We start from the raw sequence: 22,189 nt of genomic DNA, 5'->3' as shown, positions 1-22,189 counted from the left end.
GGGCGGGGCGGGGCGGCGGCACGTGCGGGGCCGCGGGGGGCGGGGCCGCCGGCCCGCGGGCGGGCGCCGGTTCCGCGCCGCGCTGTTGTTCCAGTGCAACGCGCCGCGTTGACATCAGAGCGGGAGAGCAGAGCAGGGCGGAGCAGTGCCACCGCGCACCGGGAGGCAGCGGCACCGCAGCGGGCGCAGCAGCGCGCTGGCACTGCTCCGTCCTGCTCTGCTCTCCCGCTCTGATGTCAATGGACTGCTCTTAACTTTTACGTGCGTTACGCGGTTCCCCGTGTGATTCACCCCGTCATATCTGAAGGGCGCAGCGCCCCAGCCGAGCGGCTCTCTGGTTTCTCCCTCAGCCTTGGATCACTACAGGGTGTCGGCAGCGCCCGTCCCAGCGCAGCTGGGCGATAGGAGCTGCAGAGCGGACTGAGGGCAGAGGCGGTGAGTGAGGCTGGAGGCTGAGATCATGCGGAAGTGGATTGGAGCAGATGACAGCAGATTAAAAGTCCGACTTCTTTTCTGGAGCTTCAGATGAGGATTTCGATGATTAGAAACACGGAATTGGACCGTTGGGCACAAAACAAGTGTGTGGCTATGATCAAACTGCTGTTCAGGTCCATGCACATGCACCACTTGTCCAGTGTCAGTCTTATCCGTGCCACATCTGCTCTTCGCCAACAGCTATACCCTGCCTGTACGGCATGAACCGCAGCTTTCACTGGTTGAAGCACAGCAGCAAGTTCAGTAAGGGGGAAACCGTTCTCTCTTCAGGACGGCCACGTGCCTGCTGCTGTATGCTGGGTTGTGTATGGATCCCGAAGCACTACTGTGGCTGACGTTGCTAAATAATCCACTTTAGATTAAAATTTAATCAGTCACAGGTACCTCAGAAAGGCAGAGTGTGGACTGTACATTTACATCTTTTTATTGGCTTGTTTACTCTGGTTGAACTTCATACGTTGGGGTGTGGATCCAGCTGACCTGGGTTTCATGGCCTTTCCTGCAAGAGAGAAACACTGCGGATACTCGGATACTCGCCTGGAGCGGTACGTGGTTTCTGAGATTTGGGCAAAGCAGCCGTCCTTCTTGCTGCCATGGAAACCACCTCCGTGCAGGAACTGCTGTCCCAACCAGCACCCCGCAACCTGCTGTAGGAGCAGCAGCAACCGTGCCTCAGGTGCAGCTACAAGGAAGCACCTGGGTAAAGTTTACCCAGGCTGCGCAAACATCCTGGTGCTCACCACAGCTGAGCCACCCATATGTTTTGTGTGGCAAAGTATCAGCTTTGCGGGACCGTTCGGGCACAGGGATAGCTGGGTTGGAAACAGCGAGGCCCTAGGGGCACCTGGGCCTAACGAACACAGCAGGACCGCACAGGTGGGGCAGCTCTGGCCCACGCCAAGGTTTGGCGAGAGCTGCTGGGACTGCGGTAGTTTGACGAGAGCTTCACAGAGCCGTGAGAGCTGGGGCAGCCCGCCGCGCAGGCGAGCGAGCGTGGCCTGGATGAGCTCCCTCCCCGTGGCCTCCAGCAAAGGCGTGAGTGAGGGGAAGCCTCCCCCTGCCGCTTCGCCCCGCCCGCGCCCGGCAGCAGTGCCGCGGGTGGCGGCTCCCGCCCCGCCGCCGGCGCCCGGCATGGCGGCGGCACGCCGCGCTGCCATGGCAACCACGCCGCGGCTCTGCGCCTGCGCGCTCCCCGCCCTCCCGCTGACCGTTTAGAAGAACGCTGCGTTTTTAAATCCCCTGCGCGCGCGCGCTGGCGGTTGGTTCCCCGGGGTGCAGTTTGATTGGTGGAGCGGGCGGGTCGCCGCCGCGCTTCAATTGGGCGCAAGCGGGCGGTGGAGGCGGGAACGCTGCTAGTTGCGCCTTCCCATTGGCTGGGAGGAGTTGGCGGCGCGGGGCGCGGGGTCAGTGCTCGGCTGAGGAAGGCGCTGGAGCGGAGTGGGGCGGGACGGGCTGGGCTGAGCCGCCGTCCGAGCGGCGGCGGCGGCGGCGGCAGCGGCAGGTGAGCTGGTGTTCGGTGCCCGGTGCCTCCTCTCCGGGAGCGCGGCCGTCGTCAGGCCTTGCGGGACGGGGTGTCCCTGGCGCTTGCCCCCTCCCTCGGGGCACGCTGACAGGCCCCTGCGACGCCGCGGTGGGGGAGGGGCCGCCCCGCACGGAGCCCGCGCTCCGCGGCTCGCAGCGGCGGAAACCGCCCGCGAAGGGGCCGCCGTGCTGCTGCTGGCGAGGGTGCATCGCGACCAGCCCTTCGGTTCGCGCTCCGCGCCTGTCCGCGAGCGCAGCGCGCGTTGTTGGGTCCTGACTGTTTCTGATGTGTCTTTGCGAAAATCTCGTGGAAGCGGCGCGGCTTTATAAACCTGTTTAACACTCATAAAGCCGGAGAAACTTCCCTTGTCATAAGCCTAAATCGGGCACCTGTTTTGATGAGCATTTGTCCTTTAGCGGGAATCTGTTAACTATCCTGGGAGACATACGAGACATATGTGAGTTGCCTACAGGGCAGTCGTGAATGCAGAGAAAGCCCTTTCCTGAGAACTCGGGGAAATGCCAAGAAAACACCTTGGCAAAGTTTGAAGCTTCAAATGCCTACAAAGGAAGTTCTCGTTGTTAAACAGTAGTGGGATATTGGCCAAGTGTTCAGTATTTTAAAGTTAATACAGCTTTTAAAGTGAAATCCTGCTTGTGTAAATCAGTTTGTGACTACAGATTAATTTATTCAGACCAGTTTGAGGTGTGATCACAACTTGTGCATTACATTATTTGACTTTAAAGCAATGTTTTATTTTAAAAGTCTTCAAAACTTTAATGGAGTGAACACTGACCTTAATACTGAGTAGAACTGCTAGGGTGTTTGGCAGCTGACCTAGTGTTATGCTTGCTGAATCAAGATTTTCTTTTTCTCTGTACCATGGAGGTTTCCAATGACATATCCTGTTATTATCCTTTCCTCAGATGTACTTAGAACAGCTTCATTTCATGCGCAGTATCTTGCAAGCTTGTATTTTGGCCTATATGTCTTCTAGAATTGTGTGAAGGAACTGTCCAGTAGAAAATTAATGTTCCATACTGACTTTGTGTTTCATATCCTTGACAACTTCATAGGGCCAAGTTTCTGCTTCATTGTTTGGGCCTTAAAAAAAACAAACATAGAAAAAACCCTTATGTAGCCTGTTTGTTTTTATTATTGGCTTACTCCTTTGCCTGTTTTGATGAACACTATATGAAGGTGTTAGGCTAAATCAATTTTCCTTTCTTCTCTTTACTGTCTTCTCCCCAGATTTGTTCCAGGAAGGATGGTCCCTTTCAGTTTTCCTTTGTCAAAGTGTGCACTTTGGGACCCAGTCCCTATGGGAGATGTCATTGGTTCACATATCAGCTATTACAGGTATAGATAACTTTTTAAGGCAACTAATGGTTAAATCAAGAATTTTGATTCATAGTTTATTTTTCTCTTTTGAATCTTTTGTATGGGACATAAAGGGAAAAGAAACAGCCAAAGTGTTCATAAGTATATAGGACTTATAATTGGAAATATCTGAGGGTTGCACTTTTGGTGGTGTATCACAGACAATTGGGTTTGAGGTGCCTCATGCCAAAGTAACTTACAATTTCTTTCAGTTCCCTTCCCAAATGGAAAGGTATGAAAGTGAATGAATACTTGTTTGCTTTAGCCTTCTTTTCTATGTCTACGAGCAAGAATGTTTATGACAATTGAATACAAATAGCATGCTTCAAGTAAAACTTCAAATATTTTATTTGATTCAGACATCTGGATTAAGTACTGAATGTTCTCATTTCTTTTATTTGGAATGAATCTAGATGCAAATCTGAAGCACTTGTGAATTTCTAGGGCAAGGAATACCAACCCTGACTTATAAAACAAATGGAGAGTAAAAACTGATCCTTATTACTTAGGGATAATTTATATATAGATGTTGTAAAATTCTTACTATAGGTATTAAAGCACATCTGTGAATATTCTTGTGCGTAGAGGAAGAACATAAAACATTTGATCACTGTAGCAATGGACAGTACTGACTGAGAGGTGGGTAGCCTTTAGATTTTACATAAAAGTTGAAGGGCCTCTGCATGTCCTTGCCACATAATGTTCTTTGAATGGAAATTAAGCCCTTGGTGCTGAATTCCTCTTCCACCCACCCCCCAAGTTTTGACAGTAAGGCACAGCGTGAAAGTCTATGGGCATTGTTGCTGATCAGTTATGTAATTTTCAGGCCTTGGTGATTTGAGTTTGTTCTTTCTTAGAGGATGTTTCCTGATAATCCTCTCTGACAGTTCTAATATAGTCATCATTAATTTTTATTTTTATGAAGGCACTTCACTTGGTTAATCTTGACCAGGCAGGATTTAAATCATCATTGCAGTATTCACATAGGCCAGTAGCTTCACTCTTTCAACTTTGACCTCTCTAAAAGCCAAAATCAATAAGCTACATCAACCTAAAATAAACTCAGTATATTAACTGCACTAGATTCCAAACATAGCTACTAATTTTTTACTAACTTAAAAATGTTACCAAAAATTACCTATTTTTCTCCAGGTGTACATTCATGTGTTATTGAGCCCAGTCGTTGCTCTTTTAAGCATCTCTACTAGATACTGTGCTAAAACAAAAAAACTCCATGTCAAAATTAGTTAAGCTTTTTTTGACCATTCTGTTGTTTTAATTTAGGAGACTATTTAAATGTTGTATGTTTTGATCTTAGTGTTTCCAACTTCTTCCTGCTTATATTGAAATAATTCTTAGTTGTTAATCTCTATTTGTTCTTGTAATGATGTTGCCCTTTAGCTGAAAAAGCTCTTCTCTCTTCTTCTTATTTATTCTTCATAGAAAGAATTATTTCCCCTTTGCTCAGCTAGTCAACCCAAAATGTTCTTGTTGGAATGCGGTGCATTCTGTGTAGCCACTCCAGTTAAAATACATTTTTCTTAAAAATGCATGATTAAGGACATACATGGGACACCAGATAAAATTCCATTGAAGTTTTATACAGTGTTGTTAATTTTTCCCTTTCTGCTGTGAAGCACTTTGGACTGTTTCTGTATATTTTATTTTTATAAGACAATAAAAGGCCTGGAAGTTCTTGCAATATATAAAACACTTTTTGGTAAAAAAAAGAAAAACAATGTAAATAATTTGGGTGTTAAACTTGCTCATTATCTCTTCTTAGAAACCCAAAATTATCTGTAATGGAGAAGACCCTGCGTCTTGCCTATCGTCATGCTAAGCAGAGTGAAAAGCAGTTATTTTCCTGTTTTTTGCTTGGGACTCTTGCAGTAGATGAAGGTAACTTTTCAAAAAATCAGGCAGACAAACAATACTGGGTGGTTAGCAAGCCTTTATCAAGTAGACTGAGTTACTAGTCTTTATCTAATATGTTTTATGTTTGGTCAGACAGGAATTTTGGTATGATTTTTTTCTTTCCAGATGGGGAAGGCATAACGGTAACAATAGACCGTTTTGATCCTGGTCGAGAAGTTGCTAGTGGATCAGGCAAAATTCCAACTGCTTCTCTTCCTGGAGACTTTTTGATTCCATGTACAGTTAATTCTTGGGGACCTTCTTCAGATGATGTTATAGTGCATAGTGCTGAAGATATCAGTTTGGCTTTTAAGGTAAGCCTGGCAACTTCTGGTCCCTTAAATAAACTGTCTTACAGATAGGAGATTGGACAGTGCACAGGGTTTGATTCCCCGTGGCCACTCCACCACCCCCTCCCCCCCCCCGCACACACACATGTACACACATCAATTTAAAACAAATTCAGGTAGTAGATTTGAGGTGTTGGCTAAAGGAAGACTGTTTACCCAGTTGCGTGAAATGAGCTGTTTGGTTGTTGTGAAAGATCTTATTGGAAACTATTAAAATCCGTAACTTTCACATATTTAAGGATCACACTCTTGATAAGACCTTGCTCTCTCACCATAGTTTTCCAGCTGGTCTGACCACCAAAATGAACAACACAACTGTGGTAGCAACAAACTTAAAGAAGAAAAAGGTACTTTTTCTTCTTTTGAATGCATCATGAAGGAGTTGCAGTGTTTGCACAATAGTTGCTAAAAAGTATTGCTAGGCAAGCGACTTGCAAGAAAATGTTTATCCATGTAGGCTAGTAGCTATAGCTGAAGTGTATATCTCTTCTGTACTCTGTAGATGTACAGTCTAGTAAATACAGCTTCCACTGCTGTAAACATTTACCTGTAGTTATTGTTGTGTGCATTTTTATAATACAAATTGAGTCTTACTTGCCATCTAAGCTTTCTCATGATGATACACCCACATTAAGACACAAATTTATTGAACGCAGGTACGTTTTAACACATCACGTTGAACCTTCTAGTTGCCTGTTACTTTATTAGTTTCCATTTAAGTAACCTCACATTTTCAAATATAAAGCAGTGCTAACATATGCAAAGTTTAATAGTTTTGGATATATTTTACATTATTACTCATTATATTCAGCATAGCTATCAACTTTTGAGATGTGGATTAATTTTTTTAATACAGTGCCTATTGCAATACTAGCTATGATGGATGATTTAAGTTTCCACTGTAATACAAATTGTGTTGTGGTACTGATATGAAGCCAAGTCTGTTTAACTGTTTTTTTTTTTTTTTTCTTCCTCCCCAACTTTTAGGGTCTGCAGCACAGTCTGTGCAGTAAAGACTCACTGGATCTTTCTAAACTGCTCACCGTTAGAGCTCACATTGTTTTCACAGAAAACCTGGATAATCTAAATTTTAATTTTCACTGGGCTTCTATTACTGCAGCAAATATCTTGGAATACACCCCTATGAAGTCTGTCCCAATTATTCCCACAGCCCTAGCAAGAAACTTGAATAGTCCTATGAATATTGCACAAATTCAAGGGACTTATAAATGTGGGTAAGTAAAGGTTGATGCTAAAATTATCAAAGTTGTGTGCCAGTTGATTGCATTTCTTAAAGCCAGAGAGGTAGAGATCTCAACTAGTGCTTTGCTTGTTAATAAACTGAAATTAAAAGAGCATAATTTCTAATACCTAGAAAAAATCAATACATAAACAGGAAATGGAATAGAGCAAAAATCTTGAACTGTTCAGCGGAAGCTCTTGCTTTTGACATCAGTAGAAGGACCTTCCTATGTGGGACAGGTGGGGGGCATTGAGACACTTCTAGCTAACAAAATAACTTTGAAAAGCATCCAGCTTTTTAAATAACATCAGTGCTGTCCCTAAAATGAAAATCAGGTGAATGCTAATAAAAACAACTTACTGTGTTAATCATGCTTATAAGATGGTGTTGGAGAATCCTGATTCTAACTGATTACCAATACAATGAACTGAGGTATAGATCAGTTAAATAATTTTAAGCATTCAACTACAACATTGTTTGGAGATGGGCCTTGTGAATCCCTTTCTGAAAGTTACTCTTCAAATTTAACATTACTTCAATTCTGGATTCATTGGGACTACCAGAGTATTAAGTAAATGTACATAACAATGCTTTGACATGTAGGGAATTGCGGAAAAGCAGAAGAGTTCCTGTAAGTATGGAGGAATGGTCTGAATTTTATTTTTTACAAACTTTTTTCTTGCAGTATTTTCTAAAAATGCATTTGTCCTGCAGTTTTTTCTAAAAAGCTGTTTGATCTCTGAAATACTAAACTACAAAAAACCCAAACAATTTCTGCTTTGTTTCAGCTACCTTACTATGGACCAGACACGAAAACTACTTTTGCTGCTTGAGTCTGATCCCAAGGCTTATGCTCTACCATTAGTTGGAGTGTAAGTGGCTGTTTGTGCAGTTTTAGCTTAATGCACCTATTGATTTGAGCTGTATTTGAGTGCGTACATAGTGGAAGCTTGGTAATGCAACTCCCTCTAATTGGATATTTCTTCTTTTAGTTGGCTGAGCGGAGTTACTCATATCTGTAGTCCTGAAGTCTGGGCGTGTTGCTTGCGGTATTTATTCAGCTCTTCAATTCAGGAAAGGCAAGTGACTGATCTACAAAACAAACTACTGACTGCTTAAATGTATCCCCCACAAACTCATGCACATGCCTGATGCAACACTGGCTCTGTTCAAGGATATTTGGGGGAATTCTGTGATTCCCATGTTATACAGGAAATAGGATTATCTGTTTTAATTGTGCTTTCTGTCTTCGTCTCCCCCTCACTAATTTTCTGCAAACTAAAACTACAAAGTGTTAGAAAGCTGTGCTAATGTTCTAAAGACTGAAGAGAGTAGTATTAGTATTTAAACTAAAATACTGTGACTCTGATGAGAAGAATCAGCAAGCAGGAAACCTCAGTTTATATGGGGGGGGAAGGCAGGGGAGGGGGCATTGGTTTGGGGTTTGAACTTTTCTCATGAGTGCTTTCTTTGACAGAGGTTTTCTCCCTGGTTGGTATCTAACCAATGAAGTATATTGGTTTGCAGCTAATGTTGTCTTGTTAATACTTGCTAAGTATTATATTTATATAGTTTGTGATTTTACCTTTGTTATATTAGTAAATAATTCTTCATTTTCTATATCTTTTCACCTGTAGCACTTGTAAGGTTCTATTTGTATGGAATCTGTAAGGGAGTTGGTGTTTAACTGTGGTTTAAAACTGTTTTTCAGATAAATTTTCACATATGCTGATATATTAAAATTTTTTCTGGTCAACCATGCTTGCTTTTAAATTATAAAATAAATGTTAGCTACATTTGAAGGCATGTTTGTAATTACTGAACAGATTTTTTTTCCTGAAGAATTTAACTACCCTAAAATGCAGATAAGGGCCCAATTAGATTATATGATTGAGATAGGCAAGTTAGATGCTTGACTCTCATTAACTTTCACTGATGCCATCTTGGAAGTGGATTAGACTGATTCAGTGAACCATGCAAACAGAATTAACCTCTGTGCAGACTCTTTAATCTGTGTCATAAATTTTTAATCTTACATTGTAAGAATAGTTTAAGCTGTATGTGAATGTGCTTTTCAAGCATCTTGTTCTTACTGCTTTCTCTATCACAGATAGAATTCTTAACAAACAAGCGCATTACAAGTGCTATAAAAAGAAAAATTGTTCTGAAAGTAGTAGTACCTTTTCCTGGAAATCCATGTTGCTGTTTTCATTGTCCTTGATCTTTTCTTGTTTTAAATATTGAGTGCCTTTACTCATTATTCTGTACCTATAGAGAACACTTCAGTATAATTCTCCTAAATGTTTCTTTTTGTTTTCTTTTAAAATTGAAGAACATCGAATACATAAGGATAACTGAAACACTAAGTGTCTTTAAGATATGACTTCTGTTGAATTGTCAAATCACAATATCATTTTTAGGCAATCTGCTAGAAAAATGGATGCTTTTGTCTATCTATACTATCATTGAAGTCTTCCAGGAATGAATTGAAAGTACTAAGTGATCCTAAAGGATCTAGAAAAATCGTTCTCATTATTTCACTACTTTGCATTAATTCTTATATATGGCTGCAGTCAGAGTCAACTGCTCTTTCTATAGCTCAGTACAATTCAAAATGCAAATGGTGACTCACCAGTTTGCTATACTATGTGATAGTTGTGCCTGATATATCCAGAAACTAAGGACCACCTTCTGGTGGTTTAAAAAGATTTTTTAAAAATATGTGGGTTTTGTTTTCTTTAATTTTAGGGTTTTTTCAGAATCTGGGAGTTTTCTTGTTGTGCTTTATTCATTGATACACAAGGAACCAGAGTTTTATGAGTGCGTTCCGTGCAGCGGACAGACTGAACTAGGGTTTCAGCTCTTAACTTGCAATGAAACAGTACATCTCTTCAAAGTAAGTGGCTTGGTTTCCTACTGCATTGTGATAGCTTACATTAAAATTCAAATTTTAAGTATTTACAGAAGAAGTTACATTAGTGTGACCCAAACAAAACTACAGTGTTTGAACATGATGTAGCTCTACAAAGCTAGGGTTTTTGCAACAATTACTGTAAATTCGGGGTTTGTCTCTAATTGAGGGATGACATCCAAAGTCTACAACTGCTTATTTTCCTAATAGCATTAAGAATTTGTCTCTTAAAATGCAGTGTGCTGTGTCCAACTTTGATAGTACTCTTTGTTAGTGACCTTCTGGTTTTCTCAGCAGAAATTTGATTCTTCTAATTTCTTATAGTATTTGTGAGTCTGCTGTACTGTGTGCTTACTGGCTATTTCTGGAGAGCAAAGCTAGGTAGTTGTGCTTTCCTGGAAACTGAATGCAAAAGGGAATTGGGTGGTTATTAATCTGCAGATCTCTTGCTGTGCTACTGTAACAAAGCAAGATCAATTTTATCTTTGCACAAAGTAACTCTCTGAAAGCATTTCATTGATACTGAGCCGGAGAAGGACACATAACATTTGAGAAATTCTAGGGAATGTCTGTTTGTTTCAATGTCTTCCTAGCTTGGGCAGAACCTGAATTTGAATTGATAGTCTGTTCAATATATGCTCCTGTGTTCTGGTAGAGAAGCAGCTAGAGTAGTGTCCTGTGCTGTTCTGCTTCATGTTCCCTTCCGAAACACCTTATCCTGTTCAGGACTGCCTTCTCCAGGTAACCTAGGTGCAGCTTAGCTTCCTGAGAATCACAGGGTTCTTAATAACAGAGGTGAGCTTCTATAGTCTCCAAATCCTTCCCAGCTGTGGTGTGTGCAGCAGTAAAGTAGAACAGTTGCTATTTCCTATAATGGTGAAGGTTTGTGGAAGAGGTAACTAAGCAGTTACAGCAAGGAAGCATCTGCTTATGGTTATAATTAGGCCAACAACTTTACGGGGTAGCAGGGGGAGCAGTGTGAAGCAGGAAGGGAAGTTGCCTGCCTCCATGTAGTGGTGAAAGAATTGAGAATTGAAAGCAGAGGACAGGCAACAAATCAAATATAAGCTTTCTTAAAACTATTCCTCTGTGAGTAGTAGCTCAGTAGTCAAAAACTGAATATTGCATGCTTCATAAACAGAGAATTTCATTTCAGAATGTTGAACCTTCAGACAAGAGTCCTATCCAGTTTGAGTTGAGTGCAGAGAAACAAAATGCAGAAACTGAGTTCTTCAGTAGGATCTGCAAGAAACTGCCTATTAGAAGGTAAATCTTTCTGATATCATTTATACACCAAAAATTAAGTATTTGGCCTCTGCTGTGCACTGTGTCAGGTTAGCTGCAACTACAGTGATCTTCTCTGACATGAAAATCTGTGAACGGGCTTTTGTTTATTGCTAGAGTTAATGTTCTTCAACTAAGATTATCAAGCTGACCAAATTTCTAGAGAAACTACTAGGGGTTCTACTCTTTTTTGGTGGTTGTAATTCCTGCAGTGCATGTTTCTAAGAAGACTTTGCTGATGGAGCTTAAGTTCACTCCATGAAGCTTTCTGGGAGATCCTTCCTTTGAAGCAAATCTCTAATTGCAGTCTGCTTAAGTTGGTTAAAAATCACTTTTCCTTTGATTTTTTCAGAGCTGAGACCGGTGTAGATTGAAACCTAAGGGTTTTTTTGGAAACTGCCTTATCCACCAAGTTTGCGCATATGCCTATAAGATGGCCTCTATTCTCCTTTAAGCAGTATCTCAATGTTTACCTTAGCACTCTCTATCTTTGTAACATAAATCAGTGCTTCAGTGTTAGACTGATATTTGAAGGGTGTATATGTTTGGAGGCTGGCAGGTAAGGTTAGTATCTTTTTGCCTAAAAAGAGCATTTCAATTTTCACTATTTGGCTTTAGAGCTGTTTGCCATATGACACTCCCTGGCTAACTATGAAAGAGATGTATAACTGCTTCTTCAAAAAATGGTTCTGCTACTACACTGTAGACTTTGTGATAGAAAATGTGAAGGTTCATATTACAGCTGTCAAATCTGACATGCAAAGGTTTTTGTTTTGACTTGTATTGCTTTTTAGTCCTCCCCAAGGCTCTTCACCCAGTAAGTTGTCAGCAAGTGATCATGACTCTGGTGTAGAAGATGAGGATTTATCCCCCAGACCAATTCCAAGTCCTCATCCAGTGAGTCAACAGGTAACTTAAGTAAATAATTCCTCTAGGCTTCTCAGATCTTAAGATGTGATGAAAAAATTTTGCTATCTAGGTGTAAGGAGGTAGGAGAATATAAAATTTGAGAAGTAAAAAGTTAGTGTTAGCAGGTAGAAAACAAAACTGAAGAAATGGACCCCAAAATCCTAACTCCTGCTTAGTCAACCTGCTTTTGAGCCAGCAATATAGACATCTTACTCTTACATGTGCTAATGTTTGAGAACAGAGATAGTAGGTTCTATCATGGGACTCTTGCTACCAGTTACAAAGAAAAGCTGCAGTGTCTTTGGCAAAGAAAGAGGCAGAAACACCCTTGCATGTTTCTGGGTAGAAAAAACATCCTTTAGTTTAGCCTCTGTTTTACTGGAGTGTATCTAAACATAAAAAATTATCTGCAACAAAGCATATTTGATAATCCCCAGTTGTCATAGCCTCCTAGACCTACACTGACTGGAGACTTAGCAGGTGCAGCTATCTATTTGGGTAAACAGTAGTAACAAGGAGCAAGTAGTTCCCTTTCTGAAGGGGAAAAATCCATGCTCTGAAATACCCTCCTGGACAACAGAGGGCAGAGCATTAGTTGGGTATGCATGGCTGTTATTCGTGTGAAAGTCATTTTGCCTTCTAAGGATGATCCTAGAGGTCTTACAGCGATTTTTTTATGGTTCTGGTTTCTCCAACTTTTAGAAAATTATTCCATGTGTTATGAGTTCAGAGCTGGTATTGGGCAGTTTTGTTGATTTTTAAATGAAAACATTTTATTTGACAGACGCTAGGAAATTCTGCATATGAAGAGCAGAAAGGCAGAATTCAAGTGGTTTAAAACTTGCTTCTGTCATCATCCCTCTAGGTTACTAGGATCTTTCCTTCAGTTCCTGAACTCTCCCTTGTTTTGGATGGGAGCTTCATTGAATCAGGACAGTTGCCTAAAACTGTGGGCACTTCAAATGCTAAAAGTCTACCCTCAGTGCCACATCAGTCTATCAAAAAAAAATGTTCTTTGGGATCTACATATTACCCTGCTCAGTGCTCTGATGACAAACAAAACTTTGCTGCTAATACAGGAGATTCCTCTTTGAGGCAACTACCAAATCACTCAAATCAGAAAATTCCAACTTCAAAGGCTTCCAGGGGAAAGCAAGCTCAACTACAGCAACAATCTCACTGTAGGAAAGTTGGTCCTCAAACAAGAAAAAGTTCTGGATCTTCTTCCTCTTCTCCTTCAACCCCCTGTAGCGGGCCTTCCCCAGATACATCTGTGTATCATCCCAAGAGGCTATCAGAAAGACTTGCCTTAAATCCTGATGGAGTCGCACAGCAGGAAGAGTGTCCTGTTAAAAGAACCTCAGTATCCAGTTCCAAGCAGCTTCCTTCTGTTACACAACCATTCTTCCACAGCTCTGCTTTTTCATCACAGAACTGCAGAAGACCATCAGAACTGCAGGTGCCTGTTCAGGTGCCATCCTGCTGTCCAGCCAGTGCATGCAATTGTCAGTTTCTTGGTCCTGTCCAATATAATCCAATAAATTCATGGCAACAAATGGGAAAAATGAGCCCCAAACAAGGAGCAGAAATCCAATCGGAGATGGCTCAAGGGAATCCATGTGCAGCGTTCCATCAAAATATCATTTGTCCAAATATTTGCTGCAATACAGGATATACCACAAGTAGCCCTATAAGCTTGAGATATCATGGGAAAATAGGGAACTGTTCTCTTGATAATAGCTTATCGCCTGGAGTAAGGCTTCCTTCAAGTGCAAGCCCCTGTAGCCTGCGGTTTTGTGCAGCACACTCACCATGCACACACATGCCTGCTTCTAAAACAGCATCAGATAATGGAATGATGGGATTATCTCCAGATGCTTACCGGGTTCTTACAGAACAAGATAGACAACTAAAATTGCTTCAAGCTCAGGTTTGTTGAAATGGCTGCTTTCTCCTCTGCCCTCCTAGTGATTAAATATGCTTTGAAATTCTTCCCCTCTCTCCCCTCATAGAGGAATTAAGAAAACTAACTGTTAGCTATTCTTCTGGGGACAAGAGAGCCTGCGAGACCAGGACCAGTCTGGGGGGTCCTGGTTAACTCTGATAATTGTCCCTTAAAACAAATGAAAATGACTTGACTCTTTGATAATTAGTTTTTTGCATTTTTTGCTATAATTCTATAACATGATTATTTCCATTTTAGCAGACTATTCTGTAAACTAAGTTGATTATATTTCTGTCTAAAACCAACTTTATTACTTGGGCCATAAGCTTTGGAATTATTGCAAGTATATGGGTAAGGCACAGTGTGTACTCGCATGCTGCTTTGCCCACCTTCAAGCCTGCAGCTTCCTGGGCTTTTAAGGCTATTTCTAAGAAAACTTGCTAGTCTGCTGAAGACAGAGTATTCAATATTTGTCAGGTATTTATTGCTGGGCTAGAAAACTGGTTTCTGGTTGTCCCAGTAGGTTCTATTTGAATACCAGATTAAGTTCATTCAAAATAGTAACCTTTTACACTGCTGGCCCTGTATTTCACAGGATATGATTTGGGGCTGAAATCCAGAATTTAAACCTTGTTGCCAGTGACGACTGATAGGAATAGGAAAGTTGGTGCAACTGCCTGAAGTACGTTTTTCCTGCTTTAAACTAGAACATTGCAACTGAAATATGCTATAAATAGATTTCCTGTATGTAAAATCAAGCTCTCAAAACATGGGTTGTGAGTGAGGGGGGGAAACCCCTCCTCTTCATTGTGTAAATGCAGTAAGTCTTTACTGTTACAGTGCTGTGGAGAAATATTGTGAATTAATTGGTGAACAGGGTAGATACAGACAGAGTAAAGATTGCCTGGGCAAAATAATTCTATCATTTTTAAGTCCTCAATTTTTTAATTAAAACCAAGTTGATCTAGCGCGGAGTAAGGACAGTTGGCATACAAAATGCTTGTCTCTTAAGTGAGCAATAGGCCTTGTATGTGGAAAAAAATACTTTCAGCAAGTGTAGTGCAAATAGGCTTAGAGTTGTCTTTGTGCACCTCTGCCAGTATGCATAAAACCTTTTATTTGCTAGCTTTGCCAACATGAAAATTGATATTTTGATTCATGCTGCATGCACTACTGAACTGGAATGTTATCAGACGTCTGTGGCATTGCAGTCTGGATTTGAATCCAGATCTTAAAGGAGGCAAATTTAATTCAGTGTTGCCTATTATACTTTACTATATTTTACTGTACAAATTATACCATTCTGATGACTGTTACAGATCCAACGCTTATTGGAAGCTCAGGCTCATCAGGCTTGTTCCTCTGAAGCAGCTACAGCTAGCAATGCTCTGCAGCCTGAGAAGCGAGTGGAATTTGTTACTATGGAAACACAGTCCTCACCGGGTTTGCACACGAGAAAAAGTGTGAGCATTGCTGTGAGCACAGGTAATACCATTCTTTAAGAATAGACTTGCATCACTTTCTGGGTGTTGCTGGGGTATTTTTGTTTGGTTGGGTTTTTTTGTATGTGGAAGAAATGTTTTGCAGAAACGCTTAACACAAACATGTGTCTAGGTGCCAAAAACAACTGGAATGTCTCAGAAGTTTTTTAGCTAGTGTTTGTAAGTTTAGACTGGAGCTGCTTTTGACTTTTGGGCTGCAATGGCAGTGACTGCTGTTGCTGGAAGAGTTTTTTCCTAATAGCTTCAGGAAGGTTTTGTTTTTTAAATTGTGACTTATTTGAAGGAAAAAGCCCAAATTATTTTTGTAATTAATACAATATTTTCAAAAATGGTAGTTTCCATCCTATCTGATATTCTATTAAATGTGTTATTGATAATGCGTTTTCTGTAAATAATGATGTATTTATTTGGGGGAGGGGCAGACTGAATTCTCCTTAATTTTAGAAAGTTATGCAGCGGTGACTGGTTACATATTGATGTATCAGGTTCTGTTAACCCTTTGGAAAACATGGTTAATCTAGAGGAATTTTTCTCTTCAAACTGGATCAAGGCCAAATGCAAGTATAAAATACTTCAATTAAGTCAGTTATTTTCTAAATGCATGCTTTGGAAGAAACTAGCACTTGAATGTTGTTTTGGCAACTCTTGGCTGTTCTAAACCTTAAATCACTTTTAAAATGGTCAAAAATAGACTGATTGTGAGGAAATGATTCCTCTAGTTTGAGGAAGCCAAAGTATCTGAGACGATAATGACTTTCCTAAATAGTAAATCGCTAATTCCTCTCTTCTAGGTGCTAGCTTATTTTGGAGTACACCCTCTGAAAAAAAAGAAGAGCCCATACCACAAGGAAAAAAAAAAGATGCAGAAATTTCTAAGGAAGATATAAACATTTCAATTAATGCTGAGCAAGATGCAAGTAATACAAGTATTGCTTCTTCTTTAAAGGTTGTAGACATGCCCAGTTTTGTAGACAGTATTCATCTTGTTGAAGAAGGAACTCATCAGAATACACTCCAGTAAGTAACCAGAAATATGTTGTGTTCATATAATAAGCTAAACTGCCTTTCTTAAGTAATTACCTTTTCATATTTTTAAGGAATTATGAATGGTCACCTGACTTCAGTTATTGTGTTCTTTCCCTTAATTTTTTCAATTATGCCTCAAATTGTACAGTTCACCAGAACACAGTTGCCTTCAGAGTTTTCATCAGTCATGCACACTTAGCTCACCTACTGAATCAGCAGCAGTTGGTGACAAAAGCCTTTACCTTGGGAAAGCACATACCATGCTGACAGCATTCCCTTTCTTACCTTAAATCCTGAGGAGAAAGAGGACATTACTGTAGTCAGTTGTTTTCATACAGTGACTTTTCTCTGGCTCTGTTCAGAACCCTTTCAATTGTGAGGGGTTTAGGTGAGGGTTTAAGATTATATATCTATCCCTGGAACTTCTGTACATTTCATACCTAATCACTTTGAATCTGTATATTGAATGCAGGTGCCAACTTAGTTGATTTTATCTTCCTTATTTTTAAACACAGATTCTTCATGTCACAGCAATCAATCTAATCTGAAAAGTGATTTTAAAAATATTTTAAATTCTGTATAAGGATGTTATTTTTACACAGGGAATAGCTCAACAATTTGGAGCTTAATGAGCTAATATTTTTTATGAATATAAAAAGCCAAAGCGGGGAGAATACCCTTCCAGTTAATTTAAGTTTCTAAAGTAATCATCTTGGGAAAGATGCTAATGATTAAGCTATCACTTAAATATTCATAGTCCTTGATTACAGTATTATCTGCAAATATATACAGCAACCATAAGTGTTATTTTCAAAAGACTGATTTGAATCAATCTCATTTTAGAGAGATGCCATCTTAAGATTCTTTTTCAGCTTGAATTTATGCATGTGTAAAATGTCTTTGAGTATCTTATAGTAAGAATGTAGAGTACCACTCAGATTTCTTTAAGGAGGGCATTTTTGGGAATGATGAGTAATTGCTGGGGTAGCAGTAAAAGTAGGTTATCAGTTGATAACCTGCTTTGACTATCTAGTATGGCACACGATTTAAGTCTTATCACTTTGAACACAGGCAATTGATCACTTAGGTTCTGAAATTCCGTTATCTTCCACTTGTCTTTTGAGGAGGGACAGGAAGAGGAAGAAGGGACACCTAAGGATCTCTTTGCTATATTAATATTTTTGACATGTCTGAGCTCACGAGTGAATACAATATACCGTACAATATAGGTATACTAGCTAGCTAAAAGGATTGCAGAGCATCATTATAACTCAGGAATATTTACCATTTTTGTGTGAAAACTTCGACTTCCAGATTTATTTCCTCTTTCATATCTGTTAGAGAAATATTTCAACTTGGACTTTGTTCTCAGTACTCGGTGTGCATCATGTATGTGCATATTTGTGACAGTGCCTTTGAGAAGTTGGCTAGTGTCTTTAAATGCTGCAGTGATAACACATGTAAAAAATGACTTTTGAATTAATGTAAGTCATGGTTCAGAACATATGGAAAAATACATTACTCCTAAAGGTTTTTAAGTGTCAATAAAAATGCTGAAAACTTTAAAGCAGATTAATAGTTATTGAACATCTGGGGTTAGTCTTAAAATATTAACTCATAGAGCTTCATTCAGCACAGAAGCCAACACTATTTTCAAATCATATTTTGAAAATCTAATCAGGCTTTTGTATATTTTCAAAACACTTTGGCTCCTTTCTGCAGTCATTTTCTTCTTTCAAAGTATCAAGCAGAAGACAAACCAAGAAATGTTAGAACTTATTCTGAAGGCTTATTTTTTTCTCCTCCTCTGGTCCGCATAAAAAGATACAGTACCTATAGTGATACCTCTTGCATTCTATTTCAGGGAAATATCTTGGCTATCTCAATGTTCTCTTCCAGAAATATGGATGTTTCCCAAGCACTTGTCCGGAATTCATTGTTAGAAGAAAGCATTAGCATGCCTTTACAGAAGGAGCCAACAGAGGGAGCGAGCAACCATATAGTGGTAACAAGTGAGCAAAACCCAGAGCTGCCTGTCTCCTTGCTACCCCAGCATCCATCAGAGGATCAGAAGCTTTACCAGGACTTACTGGTAATTCATTTAAATTTGGTATTCTGAGCTGAATGCAACAGTCACAACAGCAATACTGAAGTTATGATGTGGTATTGGCATGACTCAAAACAGCATGTATTTTTCAAAAGTGTACTTTGCGCTCTACAGAAAAGTACTTCGAGCTAAGTTTTTGGCTCTTTTTAAGGTTTAGATGGTTATTGTGTACTTTATTCCTCTGTGCATACATGGAGTTTTGTCTATTGCCTAGCAGATAATTCTGTAATTTAGAGATAATACTAAGCACACCGGATAATTTTGCCCAACTAATGCCCTTTAAAATGGTAGTACCCAACATTTTAGATGCTTTTATCTTGAATAGCAGCTTGCCGTATTTTTAAATTGAGAGCAAACTCTTACAGAAAGCTTGAAATGCAGGGTATTTCAATATTTCACTACAGTGCTTGAGTGTACATAAATATATATGAATTCAATCCAAATTTGGCTTGTCTGTGAAAGTACACTAACCTATTTAGCTGTATTGTAGGTTTTATAAGAATAAAACAGGATTCTGGATTAACATAACTCCTGCATGTCCTGATGTTTTTGTCCATGACTTTTTTTCCCCTGCTCTCCTTTTCTCTAGGGCCAAGTAAACCACCTCTTGAAGTCCTCTGAAGAACAAGATCGTTTGTCTGTGAAAGCAGAGTTTGTTAATGCTGGTGGTCCTAAGTATCAGGATATTGATGATGCAAGAGAAAGGGACTCAAAGTCTGACACGGATGTGGTGGATAAAGAGGGTGTGATTAGTGCTACACTCAAGCAATTGCGGAATCTTGGAGTCTCAATTGAATCACCCAATGAAATGAAGATAAATACTCACAAAGTGGAGAATGCCAGGTAGAATACTGCTTTTGAGTAGTAATTTCTAGATACAACCGAAGATCAAGGTTGATTTTTCAAGAGGCTGTGTTTACTAACAAGGGGGATATATGTTTGGTAGCTCTGCATTTCCTGCACAAATTTGAAATGCTAGCTCATGTTATGTCTTTCAGAGAGTTCTGCTAGCAAACTCGATTTGTTTAAATACAACACAGGTAGCTCTAGGAGCACCAGCAGTTTGGCTTCACTAACTGTAGTGTAGAGCATGTACTAGATGGCATCAATATACCAGAGCTTGTCCTTTCAGCCTTTGAACTAAATACCTAATGTGTATGAGAAATGAGGATAGCAAATGAGTATGAATGGATATTTTTCTTATTTGAAGGATGCCTTCGAAAACTAGAACTTTTTGGGATTCTGGAAACAGATATTGTTTCCACAGTTCCCTGTAGAAAATTGTGGAATTAGCATGCGGTGGAGAAGGATGATGATCTTGGTCTCAGTTACTGGGCTTGTATCTTTTATCTAGTTATAAATGTTGGGTTGGATGGTATCATGTAAATGAGTCTTAAGGTCAAAGGCATCTAATGTTAATGTTTGCTGAGTAGAACAGACCAACAGCTTGAACCTGTTTTTTTTTTTTTTTTTTTTTTTAAAAAAAAAAAAAAAAAAAAAAAAGCTCTAAAACCTGCCAGAGGCTGGTGGTTCTTGATACTAGGGTTGTGGTCAGTATTGAATCAGAAGGAAATATCATTAGTTCTCTAGAACAGAGTTTGGATACTGGAGTTGTGACTTGCTAGAGGCTGCTTTTTAGTATATGCTGAACGTATGATCTGAGCACTGAGCAGTCTGAGCTATATCCTTTGGAAAGAAGGAGAAATCAACATAGCAAAGTGAAATCATTAAATTAGATTGTGAAATGGATAATACTTTCACTATAGTGCTAAACTGACTTTTTTGATCCTTTTTTTTTTTTTTCCAGCATCTTAGCATGCATAAATCCTGAAGCAGTGGTTCCTGGACTAAATTATATGTCATTTGCCAATGTCAGCATGTGTGGTTTAACTCCTAATGTAGCTGATCTGAGCATGGAAGCAAATGCTATAGCACTCAAGTATCTCAGTGAAAATCAGCTATCTCGACTTTCTCTCAGTCACTCAGGCCAAAATCCTCCTGCAGATTTTTCTTTCCAAGATGTCTTGCATACAAATATGGACAAGAGCATGGTGGGTCTTAGCTTAATTTCACCAAACAATATGTCTTTTGCAACAAAGAAGTACATGAAGCGATACGGACTGATACAGGGCAATGACAGTAGTGAGGATGAAGAGGATCTTCAGGTTCAAGGCAGCAATACCTGCACTGTCAAGAGTGAAAACACATTGGACAAAAACTTTACCTGTGTGTTGGAAGGCTACAACTGCTGGACTGGACTTTCCAAAAGAACAGATGAAAGACTTCCCGTTCATCTAAAAAGTCACAGCAGAGAGGTGACTCATAATGCTTCTCTACCAGAATTAAACAGCCCTGTATTTAGAAACATTACAAATGAAATTTTTCCTCCCAGAGCAGATAAATCAAATGAAAACTCAATTCAGATTTTAAAGGACTTAAAATTGAAAACCAAATTGCTGCCTGGGAAGGTCGAATTCACTGAACAACCTGGCAGGAAAGATGTAGGAGATACTCAGGTCTTCCCTGGAAAACTACATGCACCACCCCTTGAAACATTAAACCATTCAGACAGCATAAATTCTGTGGGCACCATTCTTGATGTGAAACAACTCAGGCAGTTGCCAAAGTTGTTCTGACCATCCCCTAAGACTTGTAACCACTCTTTCAAATGTAAGAGGGATTCCTGTTTAGACTGCAGGAAACCAAGGATTAAGTTATTTTTTGAAAGGTCACTCGTAGCAACAAATAAAACTTGCAAAGCTGAGCTTTTCGGTCTACTTCTGAGACAGCTACCACTAAATGCTTTAGTTGATGCTGGCCAGCATTGAAGTATGTGTGCACTTTTGTTTACAATTGAACATGTTTAAGTATTTGAAAGGTGAATCAACTTGGAATAACTTGAGCAGAAAATGTGCTCTAATGTACTTTTAATAATGATACTTAAATGCTCTTCTGTTGACTTTTGTTAAACACTGACTTTTACTTGCTTATGCCAGCTGTGAGCCATAGATAGTATGTGTGGCAGAGCAGGAGGTAACAGAGTTAAAGCACTAATTTCTAGAAGTTTGCTCAGATTGGATTACAGTATGTGTGGGGGTTTGTGTGGGGTGGGAAGGGAAATATAACCATGGCCTTGTTTTGCATAAATTTTTTTGGTTTTGGACAAGATGGCACATGTAACAGATTCTGTATATATCATAAAAATCTTGTAAGGAAATTTGAAAAATTAGCACTTTTATAACTTTTGCAATTTTTTCTTGAATGAATGTTTTCTATTTATTTAAAAAGTACATATTGATCATAAAGGTCAAAGATTTCATTAAAAAATAACTTTAGTTATTTGATGTAGCCTTTATTTAAGACACTTGCCACTTCCTAGTCATTGTTTAGAATGGCTAGCTAGAAGTGTGAGAACGTGTCACCTGGTGCCAAACTTCTCGAGTTCTGGTGTTGGGTGGCGAGGTAAGCAAAATAATTGATTTGCTTTGTTCTGCATTAACATACAAATTAGTCTGTCATCAAAGCTCTATAGTATGCTACTGAAATGGCTTTTTTCATAATTCTGTAATAGTAATATTTCTCAATTTGTTAAATTATGCAT

General features: G+C 39.8%; 1 protein-coding gene across 3 annotated transcripts; it reads left to right on the top strand.

The window, feature by feature from the left end:
• The first annotated feature begins 174 nt into the window (after positions 1–174).
• Positions 175–21,927, top strand: STIL (STIL centriolar assembly protein). Of its 3 annotated transcripts, none has more exons than XM_026104587.2 (16): positions 175–1,040; positions 3,269–3,376; positions 5,181–5,296; positions 5,438–5,625; positions 6,649–6,896; positions 7,693–7,776; positions 7,897–7,983; positions 9,653–9,800; positions 10,972–11,081; positions 11,894–12,008; positions 12,874–13,938; positions 15,273–15,438; positions 16,247–16,472; positions 18,381–18,573; positions 19,178–19,431; positions 20,396–21,927. In XM_026104587.2, the coding sequence occupies exons 1-16, from the start codon at positions 985–987 to the stop codon at positions 21,222–21,224; spliced, it is 3,993 nt and encodes a 1,330-aa protein (XP_025960372.2). In that variant the 5' UTR covers positions 175–984; the 3' UTR covers positions 21,225–21,927. The 3 variants fall into 3 exon arrangements, with proteins under 3 accessions (XP_025960372.2, XP_025960382.2, XP_064372250.1); XM_026104597.2 differs by lacking the exon at positions 175–1,040 and adding an exon at positions 1,873–1,996; XM_064516180.1 differs by lacking the exons at positions 175–1,040; positions 3,269–3,376; positions 5,181–5,296 and adding an exon at positions 5,939–6,008 and having other exon boundaries at positions 5,494–5,625.
• The last annotated feature ends 262 nt before the right edge of the window (positions 21,928–22,189 follow it).

Source organism: Dromaius novaehollandiae, chromosome 8 (assembly GCF_036370855.1).
Source record: "Dromaius novaehollandiae isolate bDroNov1 chromosome 8, bDroNov1.hap1, whole genome shotgun sequence".
NCBI classification, from domain to species: Eukaryota; Metazoa; Chordata; class Aves; order Casuariiformes; family Dromaiidae; genus Dromaius; species Dromaius novaehollandiae.
This window is presented reverse-complemented; position numbering and strand designations above follow the sequence as displayed.